The following is an 18,820-nucleotide window of genomic DNA, read 5'->3' as shown; positions in this document are numbered from 1 at the left end:
TCAATTTATACAATATATGTATATTTTTTGTATGTTTAATTTATGAACGAGATTTAGGACACTCCTTTTTATGTCCAAACAGTATTTCCAAGCCGTCGAACAAGCTCTAGGCCTAGAGCTGTCCATGATGACTCAAGGCAAATGGGGTGGCTAAAGGACACTACCTGCTTTAATCTTTATATTTTTGCAGAAAAGCCTCTGTTTGGCTCCTGCAGGGCTAGTCTTGTCCACAACCTTTCTTGTACTTTCAGCCCTCTTCTCCATTCTGTCACCAAACTCACAAACAAACTAGCTCTCTGGCTGAATTGCTTGATCTAGAGAAAGATGGTCCCCACAGCATTTACCAGTTCTTGCACTTGTGTATTTCTTTTCCCAATCCCAAGTTCAAAACACGTTCATGTGGGTGATGTAGCGAAAGGTTCACGTCTTATTTCTATCTCCTCTTCATCCATCCCTAAGCTTTTTACGAACCCAAAGGGTCAGTGTAACATCCCACTGCAGTCCAATGGGCTGAGTCCCCCTTTGCAACGCACCACAGCCTTTTTGGGATAGATTCGCAGCAGATCCCCACTGGCACTGTAAAGATTACACTAGATCCAGTTACAGTAAAGCTGATTCTCACACCACTGCTTCAGGGTTTAGAGGCTCAGACAGAGGCAGAACTGGAAAGCTTTTCTGTGCATTTTACCCCTATTCTGAGCTCAACTTTACCATTCCCTTGCCAGCCCAGCCCTGTGTGCAGTTCCAGGAGGAATGGACTATCCCCAGGGCACATTTGCTCTCAGTATGTTTAGTGCTTTGAACTATGCCTCTGAGTGTGCCATCAGTCTCCTGAGTTGTAGTTGCAGAGCATCTACATGAATTCTCTTGTAATAGAAATGACCATATATAAACCAACCACTTTGGTGCCCCAGCAGCTCCCCACAGTGTAGGGCAACAACATAGGAACTGTTTTCCCAGTATGCCTTTCTAAGTCTGAACTTTGACAATAGGCAAAGCCAGGCTAAGATGAGGATTGCAAAGGACTCTTCTGTCCTCCTGCTGGCACGTGCTCTTCCAGCCTCCCCGCACTTCCCTGTGAATGGGGAGGTGATGGCAGGACTTTGACCCTCCCTCCAGATGCGCACATCTACCATGGGTTTGCTCACCTGAGCTCTTGATACCTCTCCTTGCTATATCACCCTCTCTTCTCCTTCCCTGCATCTCCATATAAAGCTTCCAGGATAGCCCTTTAGGATTAGCTGCAAGCCCCAAGGCTGGTCCTTGGGCCCTGCTCTCTTAATGTCAGAGCCTGTGAACAGTTTGTATATGTTTAATGGTATTTTTGTGTAAATAGCTTTGTATATATTAGCACAACTGTAGCAACGGCTCTAGGCCTGGCGTTTTTCTCCGGATGGGTTAGTGTTTATAATATATAGTCAGTTAATACAGCTGCATACTAGGGACTGAAAGTGTGAGGACCAGTAACATATGAGGATTAAACAGGAGTGCTCCTTCCCTCCTGTCTAGCCACCACCTTTCTGGGAAAGGTGAAGTGGCTATTACCTGAAGTAGTTATTCTCCTGAGGTTCTTCCTGAGAGAACTGATATTCAAGCGCAGTGACGTTAGCTCCTTCATAATGTGAATTCACCCTGCCCACACACACACACATCTCACTGTGAATAAAGAGTCTGTCTGTATATTGTTGGGAAAATGTATTTGAACTGTGAACTGCAATGGAGTAAATAAATACTGTGTACAGCATCAGTGTGTCACGTGAACCAGTGTTTCAACTTTGAGAAATTATGAGTTTGCTTGATTTGGGGATTGTTTGCGATATTTTTACAAGGGGGAAAAGGGGACAGATGAAGAGAAGCAAAGGAAAAAGCAAAAGCCCAGCCAAGGATTCTTAAAGGTTGTGGAGAAGCACAGTAGAGAGACAGACAGGAAAATACCTCAGAATGGGAGATTTGGGGGGAAAAAGCCAGAAGGGAGCATGTGGGAGTCATTACAGATAGGAAAGAGAGGAGAAAGATGTCTGAAAGCAACCCCCCATTCCTACTGCAGCAGCACTTTTAATCTGGGGGCAGGGAGAAGAGGAGGCTGGGCCTGGAAATGAGGAATAAATAGGGTGTTCGGAGAGGATTACAGGCAATCAATATGAGCAGCAATGCCCTTCACCGTAGCACTGAACCAGGGGGGTTGCTGGAAGGTCCATGTGACACCACCCAAAGAGGCCCAGCACTGCAATTTGCCAGCTGGATGGTGCTGACTATCTATTCCCGGGTGCAATACTGCTGGGATTAGGACATCTGCCTCAAATCTGTCTGAAAGAGCTTGGAGACAGCTGGCACCAACAACATGTCCTTCCGGTTTCACCCTTCCCAGCTAAGGACACCTGTCTAACTGTGATCAGGGAGGACCTACCCTGCTACTGTTGGCTCTGCTGTTGCCCTGGCCCAGCACCCACCTTCTCACTCCCCAAACGGTAGAGGAAGGAAGAGCTCTCCAAGAGCTTGCTTACAGTGGTGATAGTGTTTGGTTCAGAGCTCTTGTGCCTCCCAAACCCCACTGCTCTGTCCCTGCACACTCGTCCCTAACAGCGATCCTCCCTGATCATGTGTCCCAAGACCTCATCCAGTTCCAGCTCTGGTTCCTCCTGTAGCACTTTCTGCTGCAGCTCAGAGTAGAAGTCGACTCCCTCAGAGACTGAATGGAGGGGCTTGTCTTGGGGCTCATAGTAGCTGCTTATTTGCTGCTGTATGAAGCACTGGTGGTGCTGAGGCCGATCCTTGAAGCTCCCATCATAGCCCTTGATGTGGTTCCTTTTGAACTCCAGCACCGTCTTGGTGTAGGTGTTGAGAGTGGTGACAGCAGAGGCCATGCAGCAGGTGAAGGAGGCCCAGGCCATGCTACAGGAGAGACACAAGAATAGCACAAGCTGTGAGAAGCCAAGCAGGGTAAGAAACAAATTTAACTGCATGCACCATGATGTGCCCCGATTTGCCAGGCAGAAGCTGCTGGGCATGGACATGAACTAGAAAGACTAAGGCTCATAACATTACAGTTCTTAGGGGTTATCCCACCACAGGATCCTTCTTAGATCGGTGGGGTAAATACTGGTCATCCTTGTCATAGGGAAGGGAGAGATACAGGGAAAACAAAAAGGGCAGCAGGAAAGTCTATAACTGGTCAGAGCAGGACAGCACAGCTTGGAAGCAAGTTCTGTATTGCAGGGCTACTCAGTGTCTTCCTGGACATGAGGCATGTCTACCTGAGCATAACAGATGGCCATGCTGACGTTTGATGTCCACAGCGGGCACATGGCACTGGAGTGTTTAAGTCTTAAGAAGCAATGTGGTCATTGTCAGTACAGCATTGCAAATTGAACCTGCACTTTCCATGGCTCCACTTTTAAGGCTCATCCAACTGTGTTTCAAGTCAGTTATGGTATATCAGCTGTGGTTTCTGTAGCGTTTAGAGAAAGGAACCCTGAGCCACCTGCTTTTTGCAGCTGCTCTTCCTGGCTACAGTGTGCACATCTTTAAGCACGTGTCTAGGCTTTGTGCTGCAGGCATAGGCCCTTCGGACTTTGGTTAGTGAAGATGCCAAACCAGCATGCAGCTTATTTAAACTGCAGAAAAACAAGGCATGTTTGAGAGCATCATCACAGGTGTGACACTGGCCTCTGTACACAGGGAAGAGCTGAGACCAAACAGGGCAAACCAGTATAGGGGCAAACCTGATTAGTCAGCAGGGTTGAAGGCACTTGTTTAGGTGTGACCCCATTGGTTTGCCAGTCCTTGGTAGCTACTCATTTAAGTAACTCAGCAACTATTTGTTAAAGCAGGGGATGAGGCGAAGACAGGAGATTAGCAGGAGAACCACGGTACACCTGTCTTTGGAAACACAGAAGGTCAAGAAGGGAGGAGGTGGGTTTTGGCAGGGCTGAAACCCAAAAGGCTGGGGAGGTGAAGATGGCTTCAGAGCTCACGTACTAGAACGCCCAGCCGTAGTCCCATGAGTGCGGTCTCCAGTCCTCTGGTCCCAGATTAACTGTTGCCTGGAAGACTTGACTGTACATCATGTGTGCCACCATGCCAAGGAGACCTGAAACAAGAAGACAAGAAAGCAAGGAATTTACAGCGGGAGCCAGAGCTGTATACTTCAGCCTTGTGTGGAAGAGGAGGATCTCCTGCTGCTGTGATTCCAAGCCTGCAGTGACACACTTACCTGACAGCACCGAGGAGACAGCAGCGAAAGCATTGAGCTTCAACCCACAGACAGGATTGCCAGTATGGAGCATTTCCACCATCAGGAGGATGAAGCTGATGAGCAGCAAGCTGATGTACAGCATCTCTGATCCCAGTGACAGCCACAGGATTCCTGCCAGGAACCAGAGACTCCTCACATCAATACAGGATGGCTTGTTCAAGGGAGAGTACTCCCCCTTCCCAACCCAATCCTGAAGGATATCCTTTGGAAAGAAGGGAAAGAAGGAAAACAACGAACACCCAAAGCAATCCCCCCAGCCTGTGAGCAAGGGCTCAAAGGATGCTGAAGGGGACAGAGAGTCTGTCACAGAAGATGGCTTGGCTGGCCTGGCACTGCAAAAGCTGAGAGAAACTAAAACAGCTGCTTGTAAACAAGCCAGCATTAGTCGTAAACAGCAAGGAAGAAGCCATGGGGAAAAAGGCAGGGGGAAAGCTGTTGAGCACAAGCCCTGGTCTTCATAGGTTGGTCATGAACACATCTGAGCTGGATGTTAGAATGTTCTTTCCCATTAGTGTAGTGACTTTCACAGTAGGTTTCTAAACACAGCAGTGGAAGCAAATGACTTTTAACCTGGGACTCAAGTGGTTAAGAAAAGAACTGTATGGTGCATCTGCAGCGATGGCTAGGACCTGGCCTCTGGAATTCAGGAGGTCCCTTTTGCAGGCCTGTATTTCTCATTGAAACCTCAGTTAAAATGAAACTATATTCCTTGGGGTGGATACCCAGTTAGGGCAATAACATTCACCACTCACCCTACTGCTTGAACAGAGTACAAGTACTTTCATACTGGGATTATCAGTGGGACTGTGATACCACAGTCCTCAGTTGAGGTTACTGTGCAGTAGGACTTGGAGGAGAATGAGAAAAGGCACTTTGTAATGCTGGGCTGTGGAATAGCACAGAATTCACTGAGGAAGAAATGTTAATCTGACAAATGAAGCAGCACTGTGAACACTACTGTTAGCAACTCTTAATGGCCATAGAGGAGAAATTCAACTGGGGAAAAGGAGTGTGAAGAAAACCCTCATTAATGTGGCACTGACTTGTCTCCTCAACATCATTAGTGCCATAGAATGACCCAGCTCTTTAGCAGGAATTGACGAGCTGCATTCCTTGCTTAAAGGAGCTGGCTTGCTTGCTGCAGCACCATCAGGGAGACTATTTCATTAAAGGTCAGACTGCTGAAAGTGCCCTGGAGGTTGCAGGGCACAGAGGTCTCTGCATCACTTTCTCTGTGAGTCCAGGCTCACCATGCATGCCGTGTAATCTGGTCTTGTAATGCTGTCTATGTAATGTGGAGCTGCTCTGCACACGCCTAGCTCAGCCAGCACAGCCTGCAATCACCAGTCACACCACCTTCTCTAGTGCTGGCCCAACTATATAATAGCAGCTGTGCTGGAGACCAAGATCACCTGAAGATGATGCTATGTGCAGGAAGGGGCAAAAGCGGGTGATGGAGCTGTTAAGACCACAGCGTCACTATGAGTGTCGTGCTTAAGCTCACAGTGATCTTCGTGAGACATGAACATGGCCTTTCATGTTGGGCTGCAGTTAGACAAGGAGCAGTAGGAGGAGTGTGAGGGGGGAAAGAAAGAAAGATTTACAAAGACAAGTAATCTGGTTGCATAAACTTCCTTTCTTAGGTAAACAGTCTGTTTTCCTAAGGAAAGACATTGGAAGCAACAGAGCCAGAGGCCTGGACAGGGAATGAAGTACAAGAAGGTGAGAAAGCAGAAAAAATGCATTGCTACTCCCTGTAAAGTGAGCATTTTGCGGTAAATGCAAGAGTCATTCAGTAAATGCAGTTAAGTCATTCATTTTATGACAAAGTGGAGATCTGCATGACTTCAAAATGATCTTGCAATACCAACATTATTTGAATTGTGTGAATACTGTTTCCCAAAAGAATAAGCAGGGGAGGTTTTTCCACCCTGATGTTGTGCTGAGAGTGACCCAGGTGAAGCTGCACAGTGATGCCACTGCACACCACTTGCACCTGACCCCTCACCTGGGGAATGCACATTGCTTTATAAAAGCAGGTCAGCAGTCTATGCCAGTGTTTTTAAGATAGGGGAAACAAGGCAGAAAAAGAAGATGAGTTCCCTGCAAATACTCATCTCCCTGCTGGCTGTTGTAATTCCCCAGCATTTGTTCCAGCCCTTGCTCTCGTGGCTTGAACTCTGACACAGGCTCTGCACCCCAGGCCTTTCCCTTCACATATGAACATCCTCTGAAATGACTTGCCTCCAGCCTCCATCCCAGGGAATAGTTAGCAAGCCCACATCAATTGAAAAGCTTTCAGTAAGTAAAATCTCCACTGCATATGTACACATACATCCAGGCATACTGAAGTTATTCCCAGGATAATTTGAAACATGTGACAATGACAGGAAGGGTGAGCTCTCCAACCCAAATGAAGTTTTGTATTTGATGAGGCAAGGACTTCACCCTGAAAGTGTAACTTTTGGATGTCCTGATCACTTACCACAAAGTAAGAGGTGATGCAGCTTCCAGTCATCGCATTAGACCCCAAAACTGAAGTACTGAGTCAACATGTAGCATATGTGGGAGGAACTGCCCTCAGGTGGCATCCATTCCCTTCCCTCTAACTACAGCAAGATGACAAGCTCAGACTGGGTAACTTATTAGATGAGACAAATCCCACTTCATATCAGAGAGGGTCTGAGGTTTCCAGCACTGACCTCACAGATGGCAGTTGTTTAGGCAAACATCAGGGAAGAAATCTTGGCTCTTTTAGCAACCATGAGGCCAGGATTTCATGCCCGGCTCTTTGGGGACCCACCCTGCTGTCCTCACACAGGTGAGATGTTGCAGGTCCCCCATCCCAAGGAGGTGCACTGGGCAGCTACAGTGAGGTATGGGGATTTGCTCTTACCTCTCTCTGCTGGTGGTGAAAGCTCAATAAAGCTACGACATTTCTCTTCTGAAACACAAAACCAAAGGTATTAGTTTGCAAAACAATGCAGGGTACATAAGGGAAAAGAAAATCTCTCCCTCTGACTCTCTCTTCACTGCATAGCTCCAGTCATCCCTGAGTCAACCCATCAGATCTTCTCACTTCTGCTCTCTTTCTGACTGTCTTTCCAGACCTTCACTGGGGCAAGATACGGGAAGGCAATGTCTGCCTGGAAGACTAGAGGTGGCCTTTCAAGAAAAAAACTTCAGCAGTTTGTAAATCTTACAAGCCTCTGGTGAATATAAAAATCTGTCGCTACTCATTCACAACATTGCTGTTGGTCAGGCCTATTAAGGGGGTAGCTTACAACAGACTGCAGACCCACCACTGCTGCTGAGGACTTGAATTCCCACTCACCCCAGTCTCAGCAGAGCAGTTCTAGCACTGCTTACCAAAGAGGAAAGCAAAAAAAAAATCTTTCCGAGTGAAATGCTGCATGACAGAGATGTGAGTCCCTCTTCTGTGGCAGAGAATCACACAGAAATATGGTCTTCTGTCCTCCTGTTTTAGGCATGCTATTTGGACAAATGGTGTTCATATTTGCTTTGGCTTTTTATGTTGGCCAGATGCAAACTATTGTCTCAGCTGAGGGTCCATCAGTATTATCTGTAAGTCTCTCTTACTGCATACTGCATTACTGCATTTGAGGGTCCTCTCCTCTACCTGGCACAGCATTTTCTCCCAGAAGTATCAGCCTGCCGCTTTTCATGTAAGCATCTCATTTTCTTAATTTCTATCCCCAGTCCTAATCTCTTCCAATCTCCTGTATTAATTCCGTCATCCACAGCTCTCAGGACGCTACCCAGTTTAATGCCATCTGCAGTCCTCATTAACTTGCGGCTTGCTACTTCACCTAGAACTTTAATGAGGTTATTCAGACTCATCTAAACCGATCCTGAGATTAGCCTGAATAATGAAATCCTTTCTTCAGCTCAACTCAAACTGCTTTTGCTCATAGTAGCCCCTTTTTTTTGTTGTTGTCGTCTCTGCACTTGCTTCAAAGACCCACAGCAGTGGGTGGGTTGTACTCACTTTACAGGAAGCAGAGGACTGAGACTGACTATGTGCTCTACCCCGTGCTCTGCTGCGATCCAGATGTAACGCACTCTCGGTGTTCCTTCAGGCATTGGGGTTGTTCCAGGACTGCCCGGTGGCCAGACAAGTCTTTCAGAGAAAGCTGTCAAGGGATGTAGTCCCATTCCCACAAGCACCATGGAAACACACCCCAACCCAAACCGGTCCCAAATAAACACATCTCCTTCCGCAGCATGTCTGAAAATGCTCATAACGAAGCAGCCTTCTCATTAGGACATGAGAGTTTCAAGCACATTCCCTCCTGCTCCCACCCCCCTTCTGTCTGCTTTTATTCACCAGTTCTTCATTTTCAAACTCTGACAGCAACAGATAAGAAAATGAGAAATGTTATACTAGAACGGTGGCTTAGTTAAAAAAGGTGAGATGTTTGTGACCGGGGAGAGCTGAAGGGAGGGCGGTGGGCTCAGGGGAACGGGCCTGATGAAAGCGACTTTCATCACTGTATCTTTAGATACAGATCTCCCTGTAGGCCACCTTCCGGGTCAGTTCTGATCCTTGATGTGTGTGCCAGGCCTTAAAGAGCATCTGTGCACTGCAGAGCATCCGCCTGTGCTGGCGTGGCGCAGGTTTCAGCAGAAGGACTTCAGCAGGGCTGGGCAGGAGCAAGTCAAGGGTTAAGGGAGGCAGCAACAGGGTCTAGTACAGGTTGCACGACCAGTCCCTGGCACTCCAGGGTTTACAATGCCAGTCCCACATGGTCAAAAATCACAAATGAAACCTGTCACAATATCACAAAAACAATTAAAAAAAATACAATACTGCAGCTCTAATCCTCAGTTCAACTTGCCTCCTAGCTTTAATTCCTCTGGGTTCAGATCCTCCAGGTTTCTCTGTATCTATAAGGCAGTACTTCTCTTTCTCTCTTTACTATTTTTTTTTAAGAAAAGCCCAGTCCCTGTTCAATTCACAAAACCTTTCGGTTTGGTGATTTAAGGAGAACACCAACTATTGCAGTCTTCACAGTGATAACCATAAATTGATAACACTGCATAAAATCACCCCACTTAGATTTCTGAGGGGACATGCACAAATGTGCCCTGGAGAGCATGAAGCAAGCTGTGTGTAGGAATGGAGATATGGGGAAAGGGAAAGGAGGCTCACTCCAGTTCACATCAGGATGAACGATGCCATCACAAAGTCACTGCCGCATACCACCACCTCTTGCACTTCACAGCCCCTATTCCAGACCGAAGGGCCCACCAGAGACAACCATGCTCCCTTGCCCCCCGCTGTAAACATCCCAATGAAGGACAGAAATATAATGACCACAGCAGTGCGCACAGGGCCAATGCTAGGAAAATGAAGAAGACTTTTCTCCCAAGTGTTGTCAGCCTCCCGCCTTTCCTTTACTCCTGTGGAGTAAATACAAGGGAAGAAGTTGTGGCTGCCTGGGCAAGACGCTACCTGGCCCTTCCATGCTTTCTTCACAGGAAAGCCACATCCCCGTGTGGAAGTATCTGAAGTCAAAGCGGTCATCCCCGGTCTCCCAGCTGTAGTGCACCACATCCTGGGACGAAACATTGCTAGCACCTGCATCAGGCGGCATGGGGACACCGATGCACTTGGTGGCTTTGCTCTTCCCACACAAAGGCTTGGGCACTTTCTGGGTCCCGGTGCACCAGTAGCTGCCGAGCAAGGCAGTGGTGGAGAGGCTGAGAGCCAGCAGGTTCAGGATGACAGCCAGGAAAGCACGGCGCCATGGCAATCCCTTCAGCAGCTCCATCTACAACACACAAATGGGAGTGACTGTCACACCAGCCACTTGTCCCACGTAGCCTTACAAAACCCAAGTCTTCCCAGCGCATACCTGTGGGAGGGGATATGAGCACTCTGCCCTCCTCACAACATCCCAACAGCTCACCCAGCATGGAAGAACCGTTTCCTGAAAGCCAGGGCAGTGGAGCAATACGTCAGCTTCAACCGTTTCAAAGTACACTGAATATCTGTACTGGGGAAGAGAGGGTGACCCAGTAGATATAGCAGGGCTGAGTGCTTCAGGGTGTGTGAGCACATGAGCAAAATGAAAGGGACATCATATTCACTCCATCTCAGAGATGGTAGGGAAAAACTGTTAACCAACTTCCCCAAATATCATGTGTTGCCTTTAGATGGGGCATGATGAATGCTTTGTCCAACTAAATGAAAATTCTTGCTGCCAAGTGTCCCAAAACACTTTTTTCAAGCAGTTCATTACTGTACCTAGGGAGGTAGGTTGTCTATTGATTTCACAGTGGGGAAAGGCAGGAAAATGTTCCCGGATCACTGAAGGTCACACATCAAAGCAGTGACCTGCTCAGGAGGGACACCCAGCTACGCAGACCTGGCAGCTTCAACTTCAGAGTTCAAGCCCCAGAGCAGCACCTCCCACCTGAGCAAGCACTGCTCTGCACATCAGAAATTTGGTAGAGTGGTGGGATGACAGTGTCTCTGCTCTCACACAAAGTGCCAAAGGATTTTTTTTTAAGAGCGAACATTGCCACAAACACTCTTCCCGGTTTCACCTCATCAGAAAAAGTAATTCAGAAAGCAGTTTGTGTACCAGGGTCCTGGTACCAGAGTCTTTCTCACTCAGAGGGAAGCTTAAGATTTTACGGTTCCTGCAAAACCCTGCAGTGACTTCTGAGAACCCCAACTTATCACTCCATGGATTGATTAGATGTCATCTACCCACACATCAACTTTCATGTAATCAACGCATGCCTCTTCCCACATGGCACTCCCTATGTTTGGCACAACTTCATCCAGATACTCCCACCCTTTCCTATTTATGACTCTCAAAATCTATTTGCCCATGAATAGATTCAGTTTGTACAGACATTGCCTGCTGCTGGTCCTCTTCACATAACTTCGGTTGACTCACCCAACATTGAACGTGTGAGAAAGGCCCAGCATACTGTGGACACTACTATAAATAAATGGTATGAGACTGAGCTTTGCATTGTTTGTTAGAAGCATTTGTTCTGCTAACCAGCAAGCTCAGAAATGTGGTCAATAAAAATGGTGCTGAAGCTCATCTTGGAAAGCATTCCATCTCAGCACACTGACAAAACAGTGCCTGATCCAGAACGCCCTCATCAAAGGCAAGAAAATACCCAGCTCCTGAAAAATCCCTGTATTGTTTTATGCTCTGGCTTCTTTTTTCTCTTCACCAGAGCATTTTTTCTTTCAGCAATGGAGATGCTGCACCCTGGAGATGGTAACATCTTAGTGATACCATAACTAATGACTTCCATGATCTGAAGGCATGTTGGATATCACCATTTTCACAGAGCAGATATCTACTAGGAACAGTTAATTATGTGAGGGTTTCTGGCTAAGGTTGGTGGCACATGCCTCACTGCAAGTTTTTTCAGTGGAAAATTTGGCTTATGACTGAAAAGGAAATTACAGATAAAATTGCTTTTCTCAAAAACATTATTTTTCATCTGAAAACCTTCAGCACACGAAGTTTTTCAGATTTTCATCAATGCTTGATTATAAGATATTTTGTCATCAGGTTTGGGGTTGCTCCTGCTTTTATTTAAAAAAAAAATCTTTCCACTCATAATATTGACAAAAATAATTTTTGTAATTTAAATCTTCAATAGCGGGAAAAATATTCTCTCCAGTTGATTTGTGGTAGTAGCTGAAAGAGCATATCATTTCAGAACAAGTGATAAGGAAAAAGGCAAAAAAATATAAGAAACAAATGAGTCAGAAGAAGGAACTGGATCAAGGATGACGAGGACATAGGGAATGAGAAGCAAATCTGAACTACTCCTTCATGAGAACAATGTCAGAAAAGTTTCCCTCCATAAAAGCCAAGCACTTACCGACAATAAGTGACCATAGTACCTAGATAGCCCCAAAAAGAAAGAGAGTTGAATTTACCTTGGCAGCAAGTCCTCGAAGTCCTGTTAATTTGGAGGAGCAATACAGAAATGGGACTCATGCTTTGTCTGCTGTTTTGCTCATCTCTAGATCCTCCAAGAAACCCAATTGCTTCAAAACCCCTTTCTCCTTTGTCTCCTCCCCTCCTCCCTCACCCCCCAAGTGATTATTAAATGCTATCCCTCCAGCCAGCAGCTGTTTTGTGGAAAACAGTCATTTTGTAATCCACAGTGCAATCACAGCACAGTTGTTCTGTCTGGGAGATTATACGGGAAGCGATTGGTGCTGCGGGCTGGGATTAAGTGCAGAAGAGTGAACTGTATTGACTGAGTAGAAAGTTTCCATGAAACACAGAAAGATCTCAGCCATCTCCATGCGGTGGCTGTTTGGGAGCTTGTATGGAGCGAGCTGGTGGCTCTTCGGCCAATGCTTCAGGGGACGATTGACCTTAGCTCAGAAACTACCAGCACCCTTGGCATCAGGTCACCCCTTGCCCTGTGCACTGTCTCAGCAGAATGGCAAAGGCCACAAGCCCCCCAGCCCTGGGATGTCTTCCTGGCCAAACCTGCCAGTCGCAGAAAGGGGAGAAGAAAAAAATGGGGAGAGAAAAGTTTATGCCACTGCATCTGCTCTGAGGACTGAGGATTTCAGACCCTGAAGAGGTGCCAACCCAGCTCTCCCCATGGGCACTGGAGATTTTAATGACAAAAGGAGCCCCTTAGCAGAAGCGCTGCTGAGTGGCAGACTGGCACCACAGCATCACCACCGTGACAGAGGTGTGTGAAACAGTGATGAGTCAAAGAAGTCCCAAAGGACGGGAGCTTGGGGAAGGCTGTCAGTGTCCCTCGTAGTGGCAGATTTTACCGAGGCGCGAAGTTCACCAGGAATCCCAGCTCCGAGCAGCTTCACATCAGATGAATTTGGGAAGCTAATAAGGAGAGACAGAAAGATTTACACTCACCCGAAGTCCCCCCTGAGCTCTTGTCCTGAAAGTTTAAAGGCTCCCACAATACCTGAGGGTGTTGATAAAACTCGTCTGGTATCAGAACAGTGAAAAGTAAGAATGGCATTACCTCTCACAAGAACAAGGTGATGGACTAGAACTAGTGGGATGAACTAGAGGGCATGGAGCCACGCCGCATTGAATCAAACTGCAAGGGAGAGGAGCATCCCAAAAGTACGCACCCCGTCTTCCCCACAATGGCTTAGCCCAGTGCCAAGTGGGTGAGACTCCCACCACCACTGGGAGGGAGCAAGGCAGATTCCCTGCCTGCCAGCAGTCCCTGCTACTCTGCCAGGACAGGGGGAACCAGTGGTCCAGCTGCTCGCATCCCCCACTTCCAAGACGAGCCCAGAGGATGGGAGGCAGGTGTACAAACAGCTTTGGGTGACGGCACCGCCTGTGACAGCCCCTGCACAGCGCAGGCAGCAGACCGAGCCGACAGGTTCACGGTCCCGTACGTGGGCTGTGCTGTCACGGGCTCCTGACCCTCCCCGCCCTGAGCAGAAGGGTCGGTAGCTCTGCGGCTACTTTAATCCTAGTCACTGCATAAGCTTCTCTAATACAGATAATAATTTCTAAGATGGGCTAACTGAAAGCAATGCTAAATGTTTCCATGCTCCATGGACTGCCTGCAGGTTTTTTGATTAATAAAAGGGTTCTGTTTGACACAGATGTACTTAATTTACTGAAATAGGTAGAATAACAGCTGATGCTGTTTAAAAGGAGTGTGGTAATTTTTTTTTTTTTCATTGTTCAATCTCTCCACATCTGGACACCTTAAGTTTGGCTTCTAAATGCTTAGTAAAAAAAAGCCTGGTTTTCAGGCTCAACAATAGATAGAGTCCATCTCTCTACTGATAATCCTTAATGTGAACATGTTCCTAATTCTAAGTTTGATGAGAGTCTCACTAAAATCCAGGATGTTATGTCAGTTTCTAAAGCTGAGATCATGGCACATATATTGATGAAATGAGACTGTATTAGATTTATATGGATAAGAATTTAGATTTAAAAATAAATTTATCAGAAGTATGCTATGGTTTCAAAAATATACATATATCAGATTTAGTATTCTGAATAATGGCAAATATTTATCCTTCCAGAAGATGGCAATCTTTCTCTAGTCTTCTTTTTGGGAGTCTCTGCTGCTCACGAGTGTGCTGGGGGGAAACAACACCCAAGTTTAGACTTCTGTTCTTTCCCTTTATGTTTTTTCCCCTCTCTACCTTCCTCTTTTTTCTATTTCAATGAACACAACCCCTTTACCTCACCTGGGGATATGGGGTTTTCGAGTTATCTTTGAGTTATCTGAGCCTGGGGAGACTTCTGAAATCATTGGGGAAAGAAAAAAAGAGGAATGAATGGAGGAGCTCAGCAGGGCATTTGCTCCATCTTCTGCCCTGCATGGACCTATTCTTTCTAATACATTTTCCAATATTTTGTCAAGTACCATATCAACTTTCTCAACGTGTTTTCATCCCCAGATTATTGCACACAGCTCATAGAACATAAACACCAGAGCATGTTTCCTGATGTTCAACAAACTTCCCTTAGCAAAATTTTATGGCTTTTTTTTTTTTTAGAATCTCCATTCCAACCTCGCCTTAATCTGACCAATTATGGACAGGAAAACCAAGCTGTATCTGTCTTTCACCCTAATATGCCTTCCAGTTTTCTCCTCTTTGTATCTGATATTTCCCACCATAACTTGGCTTCGCTAGACGTTTTGGATGTCCCTTTCTCTTTGAACTCAGCAGCAGCCAGTCCCTGGTGACTTGTTTAAAGTTCGCCCATTGAAGTGAATGCCCATAGCAGTTGATTTCCTGTGCAATCAACCAAGCGCTTGGCTTACAGAAACAAAACAAGGAAACGAAATGCAAAACACAATCCTAGCACAACACCTCTACGGAGATTACCAACTCTGCAAAAGCCTGGGCGTTTACAAGTGATGCGTTTTTGTCCCGGCTGTATCACATAGGGTGTATCCTGCCCCAAAGTGACACCCTCAACTCCCAGGGATGTTGGTGGAAAAGAAGGGCAAGAAGCCCTTACCAGAGAGGGTTCAACAATTGCAATACTTAACTGGCAGGTCTCAAGAGGCGCACGGCTCTTCATAGCCTTCCATGCAGCCCTCCTCCCCAGGGATATCAGGGATCATACGCTGTCCTGACTTTGGCTCATCAGCTGTCCTGAAGAGGAAATTTTAAGAGCGGCTATTTACACCCATAATATCGCTCTGTGAAACCTGGACAAAGACGGGCTCATACTCACCCCTCATTCCACACACTCCTTGCACATGACACTTCCCACCGCTCCTGTTTTTGCTGCTTTTATAGGAAGACGGTCCAGCGCTGCAGTCCCCTCCCTTACTGCCACACAGAAAGCAGGATGTCTCCGGGTGGCAGTGACACTGAGAGAGCCAGACTTCTCAAACCCAGTGACAGACTGCAAATGCCAGATTTCTCCCTGAGCTCTGAATAATTCCACTCAGATTGTAACCTTTATTTAGCTGTTTGGATGATGCATTAACTCTTGCTCTGCAAATGACCTCACCAGGCACATTTTTTCTAATCTAAGCACATTTAAAGGTGAATTCTGTTTTTAAACAGCTTACATTGCTAGACATCAAGCCTGTGGCAGAACAGAAATAAAGATTGAACCGTAATAAGTAAATGCATCTTAAAGATGAACAAACAAGATTGCCATCAGTTTGGACATAACTACTTTTTTTTTCCCCCTACTTTTTTTTTTCTTCTTTTTTTTTCTCAAAACAAGTCTTACTTGGCTGGATTTTTTCCTAATCTTTATGGTTGTGAACCATTCAAAAAACACATAGAAAGTAGATATGAAAAGAAAAAAAATCAAATGCAACAACACAGACTTTGAGGACTCACTAGAGATTCTAGATGCCTCAATTTCTAGATTGGCATAAAGGGGGTTGCTTTCCACAGAGTACTTAAACTCTGGCAACTCTAGGATGTGTTCACCTAAGCACACAGAAAAAAATGTTATTTATGAAATTTAGCCAACTATAAACTGTAAGCAGACAAGAAAAAGAAAACTTTTTATATAGACCTATAAGGATATTAAAGAGGACTCAGTCGAGGAAAGGGTCCATACAAACCCCCAAGCAGATAAAGGCTTACCTTATTCACTGCTCACTATGCCCAGCTGATCTTCTGAGGCATCCAGTGAAATACTACAAGGTGATCATGGACTCTCCCCACTGTTTCTTTCTCTCTGACTGAACATGTAGCAGCCAAGAAATTCCATGAGATCTGACCAGATGCTTTGAAATGTACGAAGTCTGTCATTTTATTGATGGGTTAATTCTTTCTGAGCTCACTAATTCATCACGGTACATTATATCAGCCGCAGGATTGGCAGGGCGTCCACTTCTGCAGAATGCGTCTTTGTAATTTGGTAGTCCCCTTTAGGAAAATTGTTGCCAGTTTTAAATCTACCATTTATGGGATCTCAGTCTGTTATTCCACAGAATCACAAACACCCAGACTCAATGGCTGTCACAGGCTATGGGTTTTTTTATCGTCAAAAGGGACCATTACAACAACATAGTCTCATCTCCAGTGTAACAGAACCCAAAGAACTTCAGACAATTATTTCTAGCGATACACAGAGCTCCTGCTGGAGCTATAGCACATATTTTATACAACTAACTAGTATCGACTGTGCAACAAGATATGATGGAAAACCCATCACATCCTTAGAAAAGTTATCCCAATGGTTAATTAACCTCATTCTTAAAATTTTGCTCTTGATTTGTAAGCACAGTGTCTGCTTTAGTTTTCCAACCTCATCAGGCTGCTCCAACACACAAATAAATAGCCAGTGAAATGATTTCCTAAAAATGTTATTGTAAGAGTCACAAATCAATGCATTTCATTAGAGGCACACAGTGTGATCTAACAAGCTGGCTGACAGCCCAAATTCCTGGTTTTGTACTTGGCTCTGACACGTAATTTTCCCCTCCCATCGGCCAAGTCATTAGTGGTGCGTTTACACTGCAGTCAAAGCAGTGGCAGTGATGGGGAGTAAACATTCAGTGCTTGTTTTAATTGGGTGTTGCTAGCAATTTCGCTCCAGCAATATGGAGCACAATGCAGGGTACAAACCTCAGTCCAGCAATGGAGTAAAGTAAGCCGTGCTGAACTCCACATTGCCACGGCTGGACTGATAGTTGTCCCTACACTATAAAGTTGGGCCTTCACAGTCATTCCCACAGATGCAAATCTACAGCACAGCCGATCCTTGTTGATGTTGGAATCAGCACAAAGCCGGTAGGAAAGAGACACTCTGTTTTGATGATGACAAAACTCCAGGATCTAAAATTAATCTGTGCAAAGAGTACATCACATATGCAGATGATCTTGGAGTCAAAGAAACGTTTACTATCAGTTTTAAAGAAAAAAATTGAAACAGTACAGTTGAACTACACTGTACTTTGGTTTCATGTATGGAAATGAGTAAGTCAAAGCAATGGTTCTTTGCTTCAATTTATCTTTTCCTCCATTTCACTATGGTGAATCAGAATAGGCAGAGCTAGAGGAAGCTTCAAAAGATTAACTAGTAAATCCACCTACATCAATATGACCGAGGCACCCTGAAGACCTTCAAGCCTACTGTTAAAATTTTCTGCAAGGCAGATACTACTCCATCCTGGATTGAAGTCAGTATATTCCCTTGTAGTATCTTGATTCCAAGCAAATCACAATATCCAACAGAAAACTTTTCCATTTCTGCTAAATGTCATGGTCTCCATCCCACATCTGAATTATTTACTCACGTGGATTGTCCCCTTGAGGCCATTGGAACTACACGATTTACTAAAGTTATACTCACGCGCTAGTATTTGAGGAACCAGTGCTTCAAAGGAAGACTCTAAGCTAGCAGGAGAGGTTTGGAAATCAAAAAGAGTGAGTAAGACAGAGAGTTAGCTTTTTTGAGGTGAGGCGTGGGAGGTGTTTTCGTTCTTTAGCTATTAAAAACTCTTTGCTTTGGCAAGAAAAAAATAAGGGGGAGAGAAAACTGGGAGGGGAAGGATTCATGAATAAAGAGGCAGCATGGCAAGAGGTACAGCAACCAGGGTGGCCAGAAGGCACAAGGGAATTTCTCAGGCTGGCTTCCCTGACGGAGCAGAGACGGTAGCGAGCGCAGGTCAGAGGAGCCAAGGTCTAAAGGGAATAATAAAACCAGCTTTCTTTAGAGTGCTGAGCAGAGGGGTTATGTTACAGTGGGTGCTTTGAAAACAACGGTCCTAGATACTATAATTGCACCTTTTATCTTTCTGGATGTCCTGGTAATTATCCAGGATTGAGGGCATCTCCTTTTTTCCCAGATTTAATGAGGATTTCAGATCCCTTTCCATTCCTTCATGGCATTTTGGAGCTGTGGCTTCACGAATGGTCCTGCTGGTGAGTGCCATCCCCGGTCCTCATGCCTCCCGTCCCCTTGCACGCTGCAGCAGGCGGCACAGCGGGGCTACCTGTGCACCGGGGAGGGGACAGGTTGGGACAGGGCAGCGGTGACACAAGTCTGGGCCCCCGGCCGCGTGCCTTGGAGGCCCGGAGGGAGCAGGCGGTGCCGGGAGCAGGCGGTGTCG

The 18,820-nt window shown here is 45.9% G+C and overlaps 1 protein-coding gene across 1 annotated transcript; it reads right to left on the bottom strand.

Moving 5' to 3' along the window:
* Positions 1–2,576: 2,576 nt before the first annotated feature.
* On the bottom strand, positions 2,577–15,315 carry GSG1 (germ cell associated 1). Its single transcript, XM_009579757.1, has 6 exons — positions 15,253–15,315; positions 9,732–10,050; positions 7,152–7,199; positions 4,214–4,366; positions 3,979–4,090; positions 2,577–2,892 (listed from the first exon to the last, which is right to left on the bottom strand). The coding sequence occupies exons 1-6, from the start codon at positions 15,313–15,315 to the stop codon at positions 2,577–2,579; spliced, it is 1,011 nt and encodes a 336-aa protein (XP_009578052.1).
* Between the last annotated feature and the right edge of the window lie 3,505 nt (positions 15,316–18,820).

Source organism: Fulmarus glacialis, unplaced genomic scaffold, assembly GCF_000690835.1.
Source record: "Fulmarus glacialis isolate BGI_N327 unplaced genomic scaffold, ASM69083v1 scaffold15436, whole genome shotgun sequence".
NCBI lineage: Eukaryota > Metazoa > Chordata > Aves > Procellariiformes > Procellariidae > Fulmarus > Fulmarus glacialis.
The sequence above is the reverse complement of the archived record's forward strand: the minus strand, read 5'-3'. Positions and strand labels throughout refer to the sequence as shown.